This window comes from Otolemur garnettii, unplaced genomic scaffold, assembly GCF_000181295.1.
Source record: "Otolemur garnettii isolate 467f Iridium unplaced genomic scaffold, OtoGar3 scaffold00180, whole genome shotgun sequence".
NCBI lineage: Eukaryota > Metazoa > Chordata > Mammalia > Primates > Galagidae > Otolemur > Otolemur garnettii.
This window is the reverse complement of record NW_003852575.1, coordinates 518,093-537,465: the sequence shown is the minus strand read 5'-3', so window position 1 is coordinate 537,465 and position 19,373 is coordinate 518,093. Positions and strand designations below refer to the sequence as shown.

The following is a 19,373-nucleotide window of genomic DNA, read 5'->3' as shown; positions in this document are numbered from 1 at the left end:
TTTTTATCCTGTATCCTTCTAAAATGTTATACTTTTCCTTGGTATAAAGAGAAAAGGGCTTTTATAACAATAAAATTAAAAATCTACACAAAACAGATAATCCCAAACTGGGAGTCATTTTATAAATGAATGATCCACATTCTTCAAAAATATTAGTCAAGAACACAAAGAAATGGCTCAGCGTCACGTAGCACAGTGGTTATGATGCCAGCCATATACACTGGAGCTGGAGGGTTCAAATCCAGCCCAGGCCTGCTAAACAATAACGACAACTGCAACAAAAAATAGCCGAGTGTTGTGGTGGGTGCCTGTAGTCCCAGTTACTTGGGAGGCTGAGGCAAGAGAATTGCTTAAGCCAAAGAGTTTGAGGTTGCTGTGAACTGTGATGTCACAGTACTCTACTGAGGGTGACAGCTTGAAACTATCTCAAAAAAAAAAAAAAAATGATTGGAAACAAAATTTTAAATTAAGAAACTAAATAGGTGTATCATCTAAATGTAATGCATAATCTTGGATTAGAAAAAAAGAACATGCCCTAATGACATTATTGAGTCAATTATAGAAATATAAATAAAGTATTCGGGCTCAGTGCCTGTAGCTCAAGTGGCTAAGGCGCCAGCCACATACACCAGAGCTGCCAGGTTCAAATCCAGCCCGGGCCTGCCAAACAACAATGATAACTACAACCAAAAAATAGTCAGGCATTGTGGCAGGCGCTTGTAGTCCCAGCTACTTGGGAGGCTGAGGCAGGAGAATCACTTAAGCCCAGGAATTGGAGGTTGCTGTGAGCTGTTGACGCCACAACACTCTACCAAGGGAAACAGCTTGAGGCTCTGCCTCAAAAAAAAAAAAAAAGGTATTCCCAAATCACACTAAATATTTACGGCCAAAGCATATCAAAAAATACTTCTTGGTGATTGCAAAGACTTATGTAATAGAAAAAATGTTAATGCAGGAATAAAGCAAATACGGCATAAAGTGAATGAATCTAGGTCAAGAGTATATGGGAGTTCTTTGAATTTATTCTTACAACTTTTCATAATTTCTGAAATTATTTTAGGAGTTTTTAAAAAAGACATAAGGGAAGACTCACATATTACACTGTACATAATGTATGCATTTGAACTACAAGTTGCAAAGCAGGTGAAGAGAACTAGATATTTACCTAATGGGTATGTTTTCTCTCTTCATGTGACTCTTATTCTAAACAATTGCGGGAGGAAAGGTGTGAAATCAGGAATTCAGCCAATTTCTCATCCAAAAGACAAAAGTAAAACTGGCCAATATAACCACTTCAGAACTCTGGAAATTTACCCCAAAGCATAGAATAAATCGAAAGTGACTGTTGAAGAAAAACTATTGCACTTAAGAAAAATAGTAGCTCCTATGGTCTATTAACATGAGAGCTGTGAGGACTAGCAGGGGAAGGGGCTGGCCTCATGTAAAAAGCTGTATGCTCAAAGGCATTGCGAAGACTAGTGACTGCTGGCAATCCAGCAAGGCCAACATGATAAGCAAGAGTTCAGCCAAAATTTAAAAGGGAGTTGAGATAGCATTAGGAGTCTGAAAAGCTCCATCATTTTCCTGGGGTTGTGTGTGTGAGGATGCACACAAGAGTCCCACTTTACTCATCCAGGACTGACCCTGAGACACTATGTCTGATTAAAAAAATAAGCAGACAGACTTGTAGCATGGTAAAACAAGCACGGTAGACTTGTAACTGCCTTAACTTTAAAAGTTTGCTCTGTCTCACACACTGACTCCTAAGCTATGCTCATTGACTTAAGGAAAGGGCCAGGCTTGCAAATAAATTTTAAAAGAAGTGTGGGCAGGGGAGCAGCAAAGACTTCTGTGGCTGCACACTTCAGGGAAGACAGACCACAATAGTCCTGGCAAGACACTGAGGAAAAACCAAAAAGAGAAAAAAGACAAAAAAACAACAACTATCACTGAGGAAAAAAGAATGAGAATCCAGAATTGCTATTAACAACAATAAAACTTGGGAGAGATGTGATTTCCAGAGCTGCCAGATTATATCATTTAATATGTCTAAGATTTCAGGTCAGATGTGGTGGCTCATGCCTGTAACCTCACCACTCTGTGAGGCCCAGGCAGGTGGATTGCTTGACCTCAGGAATTCAAGATCAGCCTGACCCTGTCTCTACAACAACAACAACAACAAAAGTATTTGTTAAAGATGCCTATAATCTCAGCTACTCAGGAGGCTGTGGCAAAAGGATTGCTTCAACCCAGGAGTTTGAGGTTGCTGTGAGCTATGATGCCATGAAACTCTAGCCGTGGGGGGAAAGGGGTAGACAACAAAGTGAGACTGTCTCAAAAAAAAAAAAAAAAAAAAAAAAAAGCATAGATTTCAACATAAAATTATTAGCCATACAAGGAAACAGGAAAGTATAATTCACTCACAGAGGAAAGTATGTGTTCAATAGAAACCATGTCTAAGAATACTCAGGTGTCAGTTCTAATTTTAACAAATATGACATTTAAATCAAATACTAAATTAAAAAGTTCAAAGAACAAAAAGAAACAATGTTTACAGAACTAAAGAGAAGTACTATAGATGACTAAACAAATAGAAAATATCAATAAAGAGAAATTATAACAAAGCAAACAAATTCTGGAGTTAGGCTGGGCATGGTGACGCACACCTATAATCCTAGCACCCCTCAAGGATGAGGCGGGTGAACTGCCTGAGCTTAGGAGTTCAGACCAGCCTGAGCAAGAGGGAGACTCATCTCTACTAAAAATAGAAGAACTAGCAAGGTGCTGTACTGGACACCTGTAGTCCCAGCAACTTGGGAGGCTAAGGTAAGGGGACTACTTGAGCCCAGGAGTTTGAGGTTGCTGTGAGTTATAATGACATCACGGCCCTCTACCCAGGGTGACAAAGTGAGACTCTTGTCTCGGAAGGAAAGGAGAGGTGTGAAAAGGGGAGGGTACAAATGACAATTTAAATAATTGTCGATAATTACAAACCAATGCAAGAGCTCTATCTTCACAGAAATGTTTTCAAGGTTTAAAAAAAACACCAGGCAGTGCCTATGGCTCACAGGCCCCATATACCGGAGGTGGTGGGTTCAAACCCAGACGCAGCCAAAAACCTATGACTAGTCTTTTCTAAATATACAGTACTATACTTAATACAGACTAAGAATTTCTAACCCAATAACAAAGTATCACAAACTTAGATTTTTTTTAAAACTGCATACAAAGATTGCCATAACCAATTCACCTGGTACTTCTCTTAGCCTGACTGACACCTTTACAATTTTGCTGTTGCCTGAACCTCTGGCTTCTTCGACATTTTTCACTGAATTTTTGACCAATTTTAAAATCTGAAGTGATTTTCTTCATTTTTTCTTCAAATAAGGCAGATAATCTCAAGGTCATACTGTAAATCTGCAAAGACAGAAAAGCAAAACTAGAATTACCAAATAGCTTTACAAGTATTTGAAAAATAACTTTTGGTCGCTGAGATTACTTGCAATATACTTTATTACAGCTTGTTGATAATGGCTGTTGCTCATTTTTTAATTTCCAACTCCCTCCCCTCAATGACATCTGCAAGAAACAAAGTATCAAATACCTACCTCTCAGATAGTAAGAAACAGTTTTAAAACAAGTAACTCTTTAGGATCTAGAATTCAGGACTTATGATCTATATGGCAGTATATCTCAATTTTTTTTTCCATTTTGACATCTGTATGTACAAACTCAAAAATGTCCCTCCTTCCTAAAGTTAGATGGGAAGTTAGTTACCTTTAAGGCTGCTATTCAGGCAGCAACAGTGCAGTGTCTCTTTGCAGCAAAGGAATAAAAGCACTTTTATACCAGTCTCTATTTGCAATGTGACTGCCTTTGATGCTACCACCTAACTCTAAGAAATGAATTACAAACAAAGGAATGCTTGTATACAACAGGAAGAATATATCCCAGAATATCAATGCATATGAAAGATCGTATTTTAACAGCTTTTATAATTAAGTAACAGCAAATCTACAGCAATGTGCTAAGTACTACTGTAAGTAACTTTTGGGACAGCTATGTATTTACAGAAGTACCCTATATTCCTCCACAATCACTCCTAAAAACAAGTCAAAAGTCTAAAGTTCAAAAGGTGAATATTAGTGTTGTATGTAGCAGTGGATGAGGAAGATCCACTCCTGATCTTAACACCAGAGAACTTTTTTTAAAAGTATGCGGGCATGGTGGCTCACGTCTGTAATCCAAGCACTCTGAGAGGCTGAGGCAGATGCACTGCCTGAGCTTATGGGTTCAAGACCAGCCTGAGCAAGAGCAAGAACCCCTTCTCTTTAAAAAAAAAAAAAAAAAAAATAGCTGGGCATTGTGACGGGTGCCTGTAGTCCCAGCTAGTCGAGAGGCTGAAGCAAGAGAATCACTTGAGCCCAAGAGTTTAAGACTGCTGTGAGCTGTGATGCCAAAGCACTCTACCGAGGGTGACAAAGTAAGAGTCTGTTTAAAAATAAATAAATACAAAGTAAGAGTCTGTTTAAAAATAAATAAATAAAATATATTTAAAAATTAAAAAAAAAAAGGATGAGGGAGATATGACATGCCTACATTCTTATAAAAACATATACAAATAAATTTGTTATCATACTTAATCTGAAATAAACTAACATTTCCTTTTATTTTTACATATATAGTTTATTTTCTTTCAAACATGAGTAATACCTTAAAAGTTACCAAACTTAATTGTTAATTACCTTAACAAGATGAATAATTTCTTGTTTCTTTTTTATTATTTTTTATTAAATCGTAACTTTGTACACTGATGCATTTATGGGGTTCAGGGTACTGCTTCGATATACAATGTGAAATGTTTACATTGAACCAAGTTAATTTCTTGTTTTAATCATATCCTCTAGTCTGAAACCTCTGGTTTGAAATCTCTGGTCTGAAACCTCTGGTTAAATCATGTATCACTTTCTTATATATTTTCTCAGCTTCCATGTAAAATTCAATGATATACTTTAATTGAAAATACACAGTATTTAACAAATCTGATGTTAAAACTGACAACTAGCTCTTCAACATGAGCGAAGGCATTTATTTACAAAAATACATCATACACAAAAACAAAAGACTTCCCCCCTAAGACTAGGAATGAAACAAGATGCCAGTCTTCATTACTATCAGTTCTAGCGAGAGGAGTAAGAAAAGACTGAGAAGTAAAACCATCTCTATTCACAGACAACATATCGCATATAATTCAAAACTCCCAAGGAATCCATAAGAAAGTTCTTAGAGGTAATAAATGAACTCAGCAAAATTAAAGGGTGCAAGATCAACACGTAAAAGTCAGTTATATTTTTATATAGGATGAAAAGAGAAGGAAATTTAAAAAGCAATTACACTTACAGTAACATCTAATGTAACAAAACTCCTGGGAATATATTTAACCAACGAGATATAAACTTGTATATTGAAATTATAAAAATCACTGGCAGAAACTAAAGACCTAAACACACGTAAAGACATCCCGTGTTAAGAGATAAATATCTCTGAAAATGTTACCACCACCTTGCTGATAGTAATCTACACAATCAATGCAATCCTCCCAAAATTCCAAGAACCTTCTCTGCAGAAACGGAAAAGCTGATCCTCAAATTTCTAATGAAATGCAAGGGACTCGGAGTAGCCAAAACTGAAAAAGATCAAAGCCAGAGGACTTATACTTGCTAATTTCAAAACTTACTGCAAAGCTACAGTAAGCCAAAGAGCATGTTACTGACAGGTAGACATATACAGAGAAATACACACCACATGCAAATATTAACCCAAAATGCATCTACAGCTTAAATACAAGAGCTAAACCATTAACTCTTAAAGCATGTGGGATTAAAATAAATAAAAAATAAATAAATAAATAAAAATATGTGGGATTAATCTTCATGATATGGCATTTGGCCATAGATTCTTAAACAAACAAAGGAAAAAGTAGATAAACTTTATAAAATGAAAATCTTTTTTACAAAAAACATTACCAAAAAAGTGAAAAGACAACCTATAGATAATGGGAAAAATCCTAGAAATTAAGTATCTGATAAAGGTTTAATATCCAGATTATATAAGAACTGCAAAAAGGGGTGGCGCCTGTGGCTCAGTGGGTAGGGCACTGGCCCCATATACTACTGAGAGTGGCGGGTTCAAACCTGCCCCAGCCAAATTGCAATAAAAAATAGCCAGGCATTGTGGCAGGCGCCTGTAGTCCCAGTTACTTGGGAGGCTGAGGCAAGAGAATCCCCTGAGCCTAAGAGTTGGAGGTTGCTGTGAGCTATGTGACGCCTCGGCACTCTATGAAGGGCAACAAAGTGAGACTCTGTCTCTACAAAAATAAAAAAAAAAAATAATTGCTAAAAAAAAAAAAAAGTCCAATTTAAAAATGGGCATGGCTCGGTGCCTGTGGCTCAAGTGGCTAAGGCGCCAGCCACATACACCTGAGCTGGCAGGTTCAAATCCCAGCCCGGGCCCGCCAAACAACAATGACAGGTGCAACCAAAAAATAGCCAAGCGTTGTGGTGGGCTCCTGTAGTCCCAGCTACCTGGGAGATGGAGGCAGGAGAATAGCTTAAGCCCAGGAGTCGGAGGTTGCTGTGAGCTGTGATGTCATAGCACTCTACCCAAGGTGACAGCTTGAGGCTCTGTTTCCAAAAAAAATAAAAATGGGCAAAGGGCTTGAATACACATTTCTCAAAAGAAGATATACAAATGACCAATAAGCACATGAAAAGATGCTGAACACCATTTTGTACTGACTCTATTTTCTTATTTTCTGTACTACTGACATTGTAGCATTTAGAGATTTAATCTGAGATAGATGACTATCCTTCCCAGAGCTAATCCCTAGAGAAAGCAAATGATTCCCCTGTGTATCTTTGATATATGAATCAACCAATCCAGAGGTCATATGCCAACCACGAGATCTATCACTCATACAACAAGCCAATATTCCTCAGCCCTGAAGTACTCCAGGTACCAAAAATCCAGAAACTACTCCTATAGCCCAAAGCCTGCTGAAATTATTCAAACTAGCCAATCCTAAACTGCTTACTCTGCCCTGCCTTAGCTGACCATGAAAAACACAATAAAGGCTCTGAGCCGTGCCCTATCCTGTCCTCCCTTCTGTCTCCTGACAGACCCCAGTCCTTCGCCACTTGCCCCTGTATGGTGTGCCATCCTCTTGCTTCTAGGATTTTGTAAGTATAAACTTCCTTCACAATAATCATTTCTGTATCTGCATGTCTGGAATTCCTAATTACAACAAATCCCAGGTACAATCTGTATCTCTGATACAGCAAGCCATATGAAAATTGAAACACAGTGAAGTAACACTTCATAACCACTAGGATGGCTACAATTTTTTTTTTTTTAAATCTTTCAAAGTGTTGGTAAAGACGGAAAATTGGAACATTCATACATTGCAAGCAGTAATTTAAAAGGGTGTAGACACTATTGAAAATAGTGTAGCACTTCCTGGAAAAGCTAATAAGCAAAGAATTACCCAATGACCCAAAAATAGAGAACTGAGAGCAAGGACTCTGGCAGATATCTGTATTCCAACATCCACTGTGGCATTATTCCTAGTGGCCAAATAATGGAAACAACCCAACCGTTCACAAAACAGATGAATGAATAAGGATGTTATATGCCCACACACTGGATTATTCAGGCATCAAAAGAAGCAAATTTCAGATATATCCTATCATATATGCATGAGCCTTTAAGGCATATGTTAAATGAAATAAACTGGACACAAAAAGACAAACATGGCATGGTCTAAATGTTTATATAGAACATCTACAATAGGCAAATTCACACGGAAAGTAGGTCAGACATTACTGAGGGATGGGGGAGAAAGGGAGGATGGGAGAATAGGGAGATGGGGGGAGGATGGGGAATTACTGATAAATGTTTGCAGAGGTTCTGTTTAGGATGATAAAAAGTTTTAGAATATTGTGAATGTGATTAATGCTACCGAACTATTCTCTTAAAAATGGTTAAAGTGGCAAATATTATATGTATTTAACCACAATTCTGAATATTGATAATGTACCAAAAACCACTAAATGGTACACTTTCAATGATGAATTATATGGTACGTGTCCTGAAACATGTATTTCTTAGGGGAACATGGAGGGAGGAGACGTGAGTGAAATTTATTATGTCTCTGGAAAGATAAAACAGTGAGTATGAGTAAAACCCAAGCCTGGAAAACTGTTAAGACATGAATGTTAAATTAATACAATAGGCAATCTGGGTATAAAATACAACAGAAGAATACTCAAATTGAGACCAGACACAGTGATTCAGGGGTCTGATATTAAGTAATGAGGAGGAAGTACAGTTAAGGCAAACTAGTTAAATAGCAGTGATGCTATATAAGGTATCAAGTGTTTTACTTTAGATTTTACTATTTTTTTTTTTTTGAGACAGAGTCTCACTATGTCACTCTGGGTAGAGTGCCGTGGTGTCACAGCTCACAGCAACCTCAAACTCTTGGGCTTAAGTGACTCTCTTGCCTCAGCCTACCAAAGTAGCTGGGACTATTGGCACCTGCCACATGCCCGGCTATTTTTTGGTTGTAGTTGTCGATGTTTGGCAGGCCTGGGCTGGATTCGAACCTGACAGCTCTGGAGTACGTGGCTGGCACCCTAACCACTGACCTATAGGCATTGAGCCAACTTTACTATTTTTTAAAATTTATCCAACACATTGGCTATAAAGGTGTAATGTTTGTAAAAAAAAAAAAAAAAAAAAAAGTCACTGAGAATATAAGTAAATTTTTGTGTATTTACTGTACCTCTTCAAGTTTTGAAAAGCTGTCCAACATAATATCATGACAAAAATGTAAGAATGTCCTACTTGTGGTTTTATATAACCAGATGGGCTCGTGTGTTGCTTCTTCGCATCCAAAATGTTAGCATGCTGTCAGCAATCTCGCTCCCATTTCAGATTTCCTTTTATTAATTTATTTTTTACAGATAAAGTTACCTAGGCTAGAATACAGTGGTGCAATCATAATTCACTATAAAGTAGAACTCATGGGCTCAAGCAATCCATCCACATCAGCCTCCCAAGTAGCTGGGATTTACAGGCACACACCACAACTAACCAATTTATTAGTTTTTATTTTTGTACAGACAGGGTGTGGCCTGCAAGTAATCCTCCTCATTTAGACTTCCAGAGTACTGGGATTTTAAACTTGAACAACTGTTTGGCCTTTTATTACTTTTACTATTCTTCCAGTCTTTTTCAATGTTTCTAGTCCATTTTTTAAGATACCCTCTAGAGACTCTGATTCTAAGTATTAAGATGGTTCACTTTTTACTGGTATCCTCACTTCCACCAATCCTCATTTGTCCATAAAACTTCCAGAGATTATGATAAACATCAATTGTTATAAGGCAAAAACTAAAGATATCTGGGCAGCAGTAGCAACAACTGTTACTCTTTATAATAAAGTTTCACTTTATTAGTTTTTTTTTTCATTCTTTCTTTTCTTTTTTTTTTAAGACAGATTCTCACTCTGTCACCCCTTGGTAGAGTGCCATGGGTTACAACTCACAGCAACCTCAAACTCTTGGGCTTAAGCAATTCTCTTGCCTCAGCCTCCCCAGTAGCTGGGACTACAGGTGCCTGCCAGATGCCCAGCTATTTTTAGAGACAAGCTCTGGCTCTGGCTCATGCTGGTCTTAAGCCTGTGAGCTCAGGTGATCCACCCACCTCAGCTTCCCAGAGTGCTAGGATTATAGGCATGAGCCACTGCAACTGGCCGACTTATCTTTAATGCTCCAATCTCTCCCAGCAAGTAGAAAATCATCTACACAGATCAAACACACTTCATAAACCACTCAGAAAATTACCTTTGATCTTTTGTTTGGTGTATATGCTTTTGCATTGCTAAATATCAACCGGATGTCTTTGCAAAATTCCAAAGGACTGTCATAATTTCCCGCATCTAGAGTTTCCCTTACTGTTCCAAAATCCATTGGAGTATCTATAATATCTCGGTAGTCCTAGGTTTTAAAAACAATAATTACTTCACAAATTCATTTCCAGCTTTTAGAAACGTAAATGCACAATCTTCTCTAATATATTTGAAATGACAGGAGCAAGAGAAAAGCTTCAAAGAATCTTAAGATTCATTAATGTTTAAAAAGAGGTAGAGACACAAACACAAAATTCCTAAGAAATACATCAAAATGTTAATGTCTCATATTTGCTAGTGGGACACAAGATTAATTTTATTTCCTGAGTTACATTCTTCTGTAATTTCCAAATTTTCTACAGTATATATCAGTCCTGTTATAATCTTTTTTTTTTTTTAAGGTCATCTTCGAATTCCCCTATTTAAGGAGTAAAAACATATACTTTTATCCAATGTACAGCTTTCCTGGTGGTGGGCCCATTTAGATAATAGAAATCTATAGAGAATCCTCCATTACATAACACTGTTTAAGTCTGAATTCTTCAATAATTTAAGATTTTCTATAAATCCAAGAAAACTTTGTAAAACTGCATTGCTATAGCTAACTATAGAGGAAAAAAAGAGAAAAAAAGAATCTAAAATAAAGTCTAGTTATCTTACAATTTAAAATTCAATTTAAATACCTCTACCCCAATCTCCTTGCCACAAAATAAGAAAAGCCCCAAACATTCAAACAATGAAAACTTACTGGATATTCAACCAAATCAACAGGTTGTCTAAATGGTTCAGAATCTTCACATTGAAAAATTAAGTTCACTAGTTCCTTACACTGTTTCTTCCAGTTGCTTTCAACATAGTTGGTAGCTCTGCTGCTCCTTTTTTTCCAATCATGGACCTAAAAATACATTCACAATAGTTAAAGTGTTTTCAGTCTTAGGAGGGGAAAAATCACAATAGTATAAGACTACAGTAAAATGCAACTGAGCTATTATCTTTCTACATTATGTGTCATTAAGAATTGTGATTATAATTAGAAAAATCAACTTTTTCTGTTAAAACCCAATGTCACATATGTTGTTCTCAACACATTTTTCCATAAAAGAAAATTTAAATCTAGCCATGACACACTTTGATATGGCCTGCCAATTTCAGAAAAATTGCAAGATTAATTATGAAAAGCATTCTCCAGCAAAGGACACAATATCCACTAAAAGGCTGTTCCATGACCTCTCTCCTTCCAAGTTTGTAAGATTTGTTTTCACTGAATATGAATATTTTATAGTATGGTAAGACATAAAAAGCCCCACCACCAAGATGCCCACATCAGAATCCTCACAACCTAGGTACTTTGCACATGTTAAGTAAATTTACAGATCCTGAGGTAGGAGATTATCCTAGATTAACTACCCAGGGTCAATGTCATCACAAAGGTCATTATAAGAGGGAAGGAAGCAAAAGGGTCAGAGTCTGAGAGAGACTGAGAGATGTTATTCTATTGGCTTGAAGGCGGTAGAAGGGGGCCCATAACCAAGGAATGGGGAAAGCTTCTTGAAGCTGGAAAACACAAAGAACTTTCCGCTAGAGTTTCCAGCCATGCCAAGATCATGATTTAGGCCCAGTAAGATCCACAAACTTCTAATCTATAGAATTGTGAAGTAACACATTTTACGTATTTAAGCAACTAAATCTGTCATTTGCTAGAGCACACACAGCAAACAAATACACATACTAAAACTTGGGAATGTGTTTAGAAACAAAATTAAATGATAATCAGATTAGACTAATTCAGGTCTAACTTTTCAATGTTACTTGGGACAAGCACATGGTAGAAATTATTTGGTAAAAAGCTTAAACTTGAACAACTGGATGATATTTAAAATTATCTGGGTTAAAATATTTTAAGCATTTTCACATTAACAAATTTTACATTTACATAATCTATAACATTAGAACTTTAAGGGCTGCTGACTGACACAACTTCCTAAACTTATTTCCATATATCCTTCTCCTTTGTGCTTCAACCTCATCGCCTAACAAAAACCTATTTTTAAAAAAAGTTAAGTCACTGAATCCTAGGTAATATTCTCCTTAAAATACTTCATCAGGCTAGATGTGATGGCTCACCTCTATAATCCTCACATCCTGGGAGGGTGAAGCAATAGGATCATTTAAGGTCAGGAATTTGAGACCAGCCTGAGCAAGAGTGAAACCCCTATCTGTACTAAAAACGGCAAAAATTAGCTGAGCATGGAGGGACGTGCCTATAGTTCCAGCTACTTGGGAGCCTGAAGCATGAAGATCACTTGAGCCCAGAAGTCTGAGGTTGCTGCAAGCTAAGCTGAGGCCATACTCTATTCTAGCCTACACAATAGAGCAAGACTTTGTCGTTCCCTCCCCCCACAGAAAAAGTTCATCACTTTCCCTTCCTCTTTATTTCTAATGTTATCCTTGATTAGGTTCCCATCTTTCACTTTGCATACTTGCAATGAGCTCTTTTTTTTTTTTTTTGAGACAGAGTCTCAACTGGTCGTCCTCAGTAGAGTGCCATGGCATCACAGCTCACAGTAACCTCAAACTCTTGTACTCAAGCAATTCTCTTGCCTCAGCCTCCCCAGTAGCTGGGACTACAGGTGCCTGCCACAATGCCTGGCTATTTTTAGAGGCAGGTCTCTTGCTCAGGCTGGTCTTGTGCCTGTGAGCTCAAGCAATCCACCCGCCTTTGCCCGCCAGAGTGCTGGGATTACAAGCATGAGTCACCTCACCCAGTCTTGCAATGAACTCTTAATTCATCTTACCTTCTTGTCCTTCAAATTATATTTATCTATTTTGGCTGTGCAACTGATTGTCTACTTTCAATTTAAATGAGATCCTTCAATTTCAGCATTACCATAATCTGGTCCCAATGTAACAGCCAGACACACCCACTTTGCTTACTCCACCATACAACCTCTATACCCATCAGGCCTTATTGTCCATCAACTTGCCATACTTTCCTGCTTATTCTTGTCTTTACTTTAACACCCCCCCACACACACACACATATTTTTATTAAATTTTTTAGCCCTCGAGTCTCTTTAGGACTTATTCCTTATTTTTTTTAATGGTCTTTTATCCTTCTATCTTATAGAGATTATAGTCTAAATCCCAACTCTTCCACTAACATTTTCCAGTGATTTCTCCCATTTCTCTTACAAAATATTCAAAATCTGTGTCAATGTAACTTTGCAAAGACACAATTTGAAATCATAAACAGATATTAAAACAAAGAACAAACCACAGAAGTCAACCATGCAGAATAACTTACTCTCCTCCTTCCAGAAGATGTTTTAGGAAGATCACTATCATCCTGGGAATAAAATCAGAGAACCATAAGTATTCATATTAGAAATAAAATACCCTTAATAAAAAATTCTATCAAGTACATCTGGTCGTACCAGAGTTATAACATATTAATAAAATCTCCAAAGATACATTATTAGAAGGATCTTTGTGGCACCCAGTTTTCAAAAAACTAACCATTCTTTAAAATCCTTTTTTATCCCCTAAGAATACATATTAATTCCAAATTCAAGGTTATAACTAGAAAAAAGTGCCTTCTGCATTTCCTAAATAAAAAATTTATTTATGTTTTATCTTTACCCATAAAGACCTCAGAAACCCAGTCTCCTATAGTTTTTAAATTTTGTGTTCTATAGATTTCTTATTCCCTGAATCATTTATTGGCATATCCATTTTTATTCCAATATACGCTAAGAAAAAAACCCAATAAACTATAATAAGGGTTTGTGGGTATTAACACTCTGTCTTTAAAGAACATCTTTCCCACGTCTTCCTACCACAGCCTGCTTCTGTATGCAGTACGTTATACAATACCACTGCAACTGACACGCCAGCATTATCTTAAGTCAAGGACATTAGGGCACTTTGAGTATGAGCAGGTTCACTAATCTTTATAATTAAATCATTAATCTTTATAATTAATTAAATCATTAATCTTTATAATTAAATCCAACAGTCAAATATTTATAATTAATTTATAATTATAATTAATTTATAAAAAATTTATAATTAATTAAATCATTAATCTTTATAATTAAATCCAACAGTCAAATATTGGTTTTACCAAAATTGGTAAATCCAACAGTCAAATATTGGTTTTACCAAAATAATTATAATTAATTTATAAAAAATTTATAATTAATTAAATCATTAATCTTTATAATTAAATCCAACAGTCAAATATTGGTTTTACCAAAAAAAATTCCAAGGCCTTCTTTGTAATAAACCTTTCACTAGCTAAAATTTGAAAAGAGAATCTATTCCACACCAAAGTTATTTAGATATGTTTAACTGATACTAATTGACTAAACAAATCATTTATCTAAAAAATTCAAAAATATATTTTATCAAATGCCCTATTTTCATAGTTCATTGGAATATAACAAGCACTGATATTAAGTAACCAACATTTTCTATCTCACTTTTTATTTTTTTGTTTTGTTTTAGACAGAGTTATCAATCACTTTGACCGCCCTTGGTAGTATGCTGTGCCATCATAGATTACAGCAACCTCAAACTCTTCGGCTCAAGTGATCCTCTTGCCTCGGTCTCCCAAATAGCTGGAACCATAGGCACCCATCACAACACCCAGCTATTTTAGAGATGGGGGTCTCACTCTTGCTAAGGCTGGTCTCCAACTCCTGAGCTCAAGGAATCCACCCACCTCGGCCTCCCAGAGTGCTAGGGTTATAGGCATAAGCCACCTCACCCAGCCTATCACGCTCTTTAAATTACCTTTAGAAATTAACAAAAAACGACTGTAAAATCAAATAACTTCATACCAAATCCTCAGCATTTTGCTCGTCGTTTTCAGATGTGTTAGAAAGTTCTGAGATATTTGTACAGTGTTGATTCCTAAAAAGCAAATTTTCACTTTAGTTGTACACGGATGGAGTTACTATTACAAAAGATTTAAATTAAACATTAAGATACTATTTCCCAAATGACATATACCTAATTTCAAACAGAGGAATATTAGGTTTTAACCCAATCTTCTGTGGAAACAACAGGCCATATTAAGTTCCAGTTTAGAATCTTGAAGGGTTTCTTTTGTTGTTTACGTACAATAACATGCTTGGCCTCAACTGGATGAATACATGCATGAGTTTCTACAAATATCGTCACTAGTATTCATATACTAAGTATCAGGATACCAGGACAATGGTTGACATAAGGCAAAATAGAAAAAAAACAAGAAAATGAAGCAAAAGCTAATAATATCTTACCCTCACTATACCTACAGAAGAAAAAAAAATGCCAAATAGGAATATCTATGAAACAAAAGAAAATATTTTCCTAAAGTAGAAAAGAAGTTGGTTCTAAGCAAGAAGTAACTTAAGTCTGAGTCCCCAAGACTTAGAATAGAATCCACCCAAGAAATTTGATAGAAACAATTTATCCCCCAGTTTTTAATTAGATGTTGAAAATGATGGGACTGTTTATAAAACTATTTCCTCTAATTTTTTTTTTTTTTTTTTTGAGATGGAATCTCACAATGTTGCCCTCAGTGTAATACCATGATGTCACAGCTCACAGCAACCTCAAACTCTTCAGCTCAAGCAGTTCTCTTACTTCAGCCTCCCTTGTAGCTGGGACTACAGGCACCTGCCACAACGTGCTCGGCTATTTTTTTGTTTGTAGCAAGCTTGGACCGTGTTTGAACCCACCAGCCCTGGTGCATGAGGCCAGTGCCATAACCATTGAGCTACAGGAGCCAAATCTATATAATTCTTATAGTTATATAAAAAGGGCATTTAAGACTATACAGCAAAACTCACTCATGTTAAAGGAAATTCAAAATACATAATTTATCCAACATCCCAAATATTTTTACTAGAATAGACTAAAGTCTCAATTTCTAGATCAGTTTTAAAACTGATTTAACGCAAAAAAATTATGGAATATTCACACATGTAAAAACAATATCATAGGACATAAAACAACTCCCAAGGACTCCACCAAGAGTCTCCTAGAATTGATAAATAAATTAAGCAAAGTCTCAGGTGACAAAATCAATGTACACAAATCAGCACTATTCCTATACACCAATAACAGTCAAGCTTAGAGTCAAAACAAAGACTCAATACCATTCACAATAGCAACAAGAAAATAAAACACCCAGTAATATATCTAACCAAAGAGATTAAGACCTTTATAAAGACAACTATGAAATACTGAGGAAAGAAACTGCAGACGATAACAAAAGGGAGAACATATCATGTTAATAGATTAGTAAAATCAACACTGTTAAAATGTCAGCTTGGCACCTACAGCTCAGAGACTAGGGCACCAGCCACGTACACCAGAGTCGGCGGGTTTGATCCCAGCTCCGGCCTGTCAAACTACAATGACAATTACAACCAAAAAAAAAGAAAAAGAAAGAAAGAAAATAGCCAGGCATTGTAGTCCCAGCTACTTGGGAGACTGAGGCAAGAGAATAACTTAAGCCCGAGTCTGAGGTTGCTGTGAGCTCTGACCACCACAGCACTCTACCCAGGGCGACACAGTGAGACTGTCTCAAAAAAAGTCCATGTTACCCGAAGTTATTTACACATTCAATCCCCATCAAAATACCAAGGCATATTTCATACATCTAGAAAAAATTAATTCTATACTTCAGAAAATAGACTCAATAGCCAGAGCAATCCTAAGCTAAAAAAAAAAAAAAAAAGCTGAAGCCCCACATTACTGAACTTCAAACCGTCAATATAAGGCTATCGTAACCTAAATCACTTGGTATTGGCACAAAAATAAGAGACCTAGACTAATGGAGTAGAACAGACCATGCAAACAAAATCATCCACGATAGCCAATTGAACTTTGAAAAAACAGACAACAATATACATTAGGGAAAAGAAGCCCTATTCATTAAAAATTGCTAGGAAAGCTGAACAGCCATATGCAGAAAAATGAAAAAGGATCCCTATCTCTCACTACTCAAATTAATTCAAAATGAATAAAAGACTTAAATACAAGGCATGAAACCACAAGAATTCTCGGAGGAAATGTTGGGAAAACTCTTCTAGCTATCAGCCTAAGCGAAAAGTTACATGAAGATGACCCCAATGGCAATCATAGTAACAACAAAACTAAATAAATGGGACTTGATTAAATTAAAAAGCTTCTGTACCAACACAGCAAACATAACCTACAGAATAAGAGAAAATATTCCCAAGCTCTACAACTGATAAAGGGCTAATTAACCAGAATCTACCAAAGAACTTAATCAGTAAGAAAAATACAAACAACCCCATTAAAAAGTGGGCAAAAGACATGAACAGAAGCTTTTCCAAAAAAAAAAAGAGAGAGAGAGAGAGAAATATATGACAAAATGCTCACTGTTGCTAATTATCAGGAAAAGGCAAATTTTAGCTGCAATGAGACATGTAGTATCACCCCAACACTGAAAAGAAAATAAAAAAATAAAAAAAATTAGAAGTCCAAAAAGAATAGATGCTGGTGTAGATCCAGAGAGAAAGGAACACTTATATACTGTTGGTGGGATTTGTAAAACCTCTATGGAAAACAATACTGAGAGTCTGCAAAGAAGGAAAAGTAGACCTACCATTCCATTACTGGTTATTCACCAAAAGGAAAAGAAATCATTGTATCAAAAAGATACTTGAACTTAAATGTTTATTGCAGCACAGTTCACAATTACAAAGATGTGAAATTGCTCCCTCTGGATGGTTGGTAGTGCACGCTGCAAAGCCTGGGCGTGTGTCGGGCCAACACAGCCCTGTGTGACTGGAAGGAAGATGGAGCCAGAAACCGAACTGGAGGTGGGGCTCTCACTCTACTTACCAAGGTCCTGCCGCCAGGAGCCCCTTCTTCCCCTAGTACTCCACTAATGCCTAGGGCTCTCCTGTAGGCCCTGAGAGTGGAATAGTCCCCCAGGCCCAGGGCGTTGGACTTCCTCATGCCCAATGAAGGGAACTGACAAGCCACGAGGGATCCCTCCCCCCACCCCAAATAACTCCAGGCATGAAAACTGCCACAAGGTAAATGTGAAATACCAAAATGTCTGTGTCTACTGATGTAACCACCTCACAGATTCTAGCTTTGGAACGGGAGACAGTGTTTAGACCAAAACCATTGCTTTTGAAGTTGTTAAAGTTTGTTGGTGCACAAAAAGACACTTAACAATGAAAGAGTTACATTTTGTCTTGGCCAGCATATTAAGAGGGAATAATTATATGACGAAAAGCAACAATATATTGTATATTGTTCACATGATCCTCTAGGAGGTTTGTTTGGAATGCCAAGCTTCTCTGTGAAAGAGCACAGGAAAATACATACAATGATCTACAGAAACTTGATAGTAGTCAATCAGCAGGAATTATCAGACTCAGGCACATCTGTGAGTGAGAACAAACATCCCCTTGACGGCGGGAGTGCAAAGGATCCTGTATAAGGGCTACAAGAAGAGAAACCTTCACCTTCAAATTTGGCTTCTAGACCATCTACCTCATGTCGAAGAAGAGCAATTAGTGAGACGTAAGAAAATTCAGAGGAATTGTCTGGTGAACAACAGAGAAAACATCACAAATCTGATAGTATTTCTCTTCCCTCTGATGAAAGCCTGGCTCTGTGTGTCATCAGGGAGATCTACTGGGAAACAAACAGTAGCAATGAGTCCCAGGGACGCCATCAAATCTGGATCTTGACGCCACTGTAAGGGAACATTCAGGTGACAGGTCTGATCAGGACTCAGTTTCAGATCAATTTAGTGTAGAATTTGAAGTTGAATCTCTTGATTCAGAAAACTATAGTCTTAGTGAAGAAAGACAAGAACTCTCAGATGAAGATGATGAGGTTTATCGAGTTAATGTGTATCAAGCAGAGGAGAGTAATACAGATTCATTTGAAGATCCTGAAATTTCTTTAGCTATCGGAAATGTACTTCATGTAATGAAATGAATCCTCTCCTTCCACCAAATTGCAATAGACATTGGGCCCTTTGTGAAAATTGGGTTCCTGAAGATAAAGGAAAAGATAGAGGGGTATCTCTGAGAAAGCCAAACTAGAAAACTCAACACAAGCAGAAGAGGGCTTTGATGTTCCGGATTGTAAAAAAACTATAGTGAGTGATTCCAAACAATCATCTGTGGAGGAAATGAATATAAAAATCACTCAAGCCTCCCACAAGAAGTGAGGACTATTCTCAGCCATCATCTTCTAATAGCAGCCAAGAAGATGTCAAAGAGTTTGAGAGGGAAGAAACACAAGACAAAAGAAGAAATACGGAATCCAGCTTTCCCCTTAATGCTGTTGAACCTTGTGTGATTTGCCAAGGTCCATCTAAAAATGGTTGCATTGGCTCGGCGCCTATAGCTCAACCAAC

At 36.9% G+C, this 19,373-nt stretch overlaps 1 protein-coding gene and 1 pseudogene across 1 annotated transcript in view; one reads left to right on the top strand and one right to left on the bottom strand.

The window, feature by feature from the left end:
- Positions 1–19,373, bottom strand: part of BRWD1 (bromodomain and WD repeat domain containing 1) — a 129,163-nt gene that overhangs the window by 9,669 nt on the left and 100,121 nt on the right. Inside the window, exons 33-37 of the mRNA XM_023519584.1 lie at positions 14,812–14,884; positions 13,275–13,316; positions 10,719–10,865; positions 9,906–10,058; positions 3,251–3,417 (exon numbers count right to left, since the gene is read on the bottom strand). Coding sequence (XP_023375352.1) covers positions 3,251–3,417; positions 9,906–10,058; positions 10,719–10,865; positions 13,275–13,316; positions 14,812–14,884 — 582 coding nt within the window. The remainder of the gene's footprint in view (positions 1–3,250; positions 3,418–9,905; positions 10,059–10,718; positions 10,866–13,274; positions 13,317–14,811; positions 14,885–19,373) is intronic.
- The window catches only part of LOC111728713, a 1,744-nt pseudogene continuing 402 nt past the window's right edge, over positions 18,032–19,373 (top strand).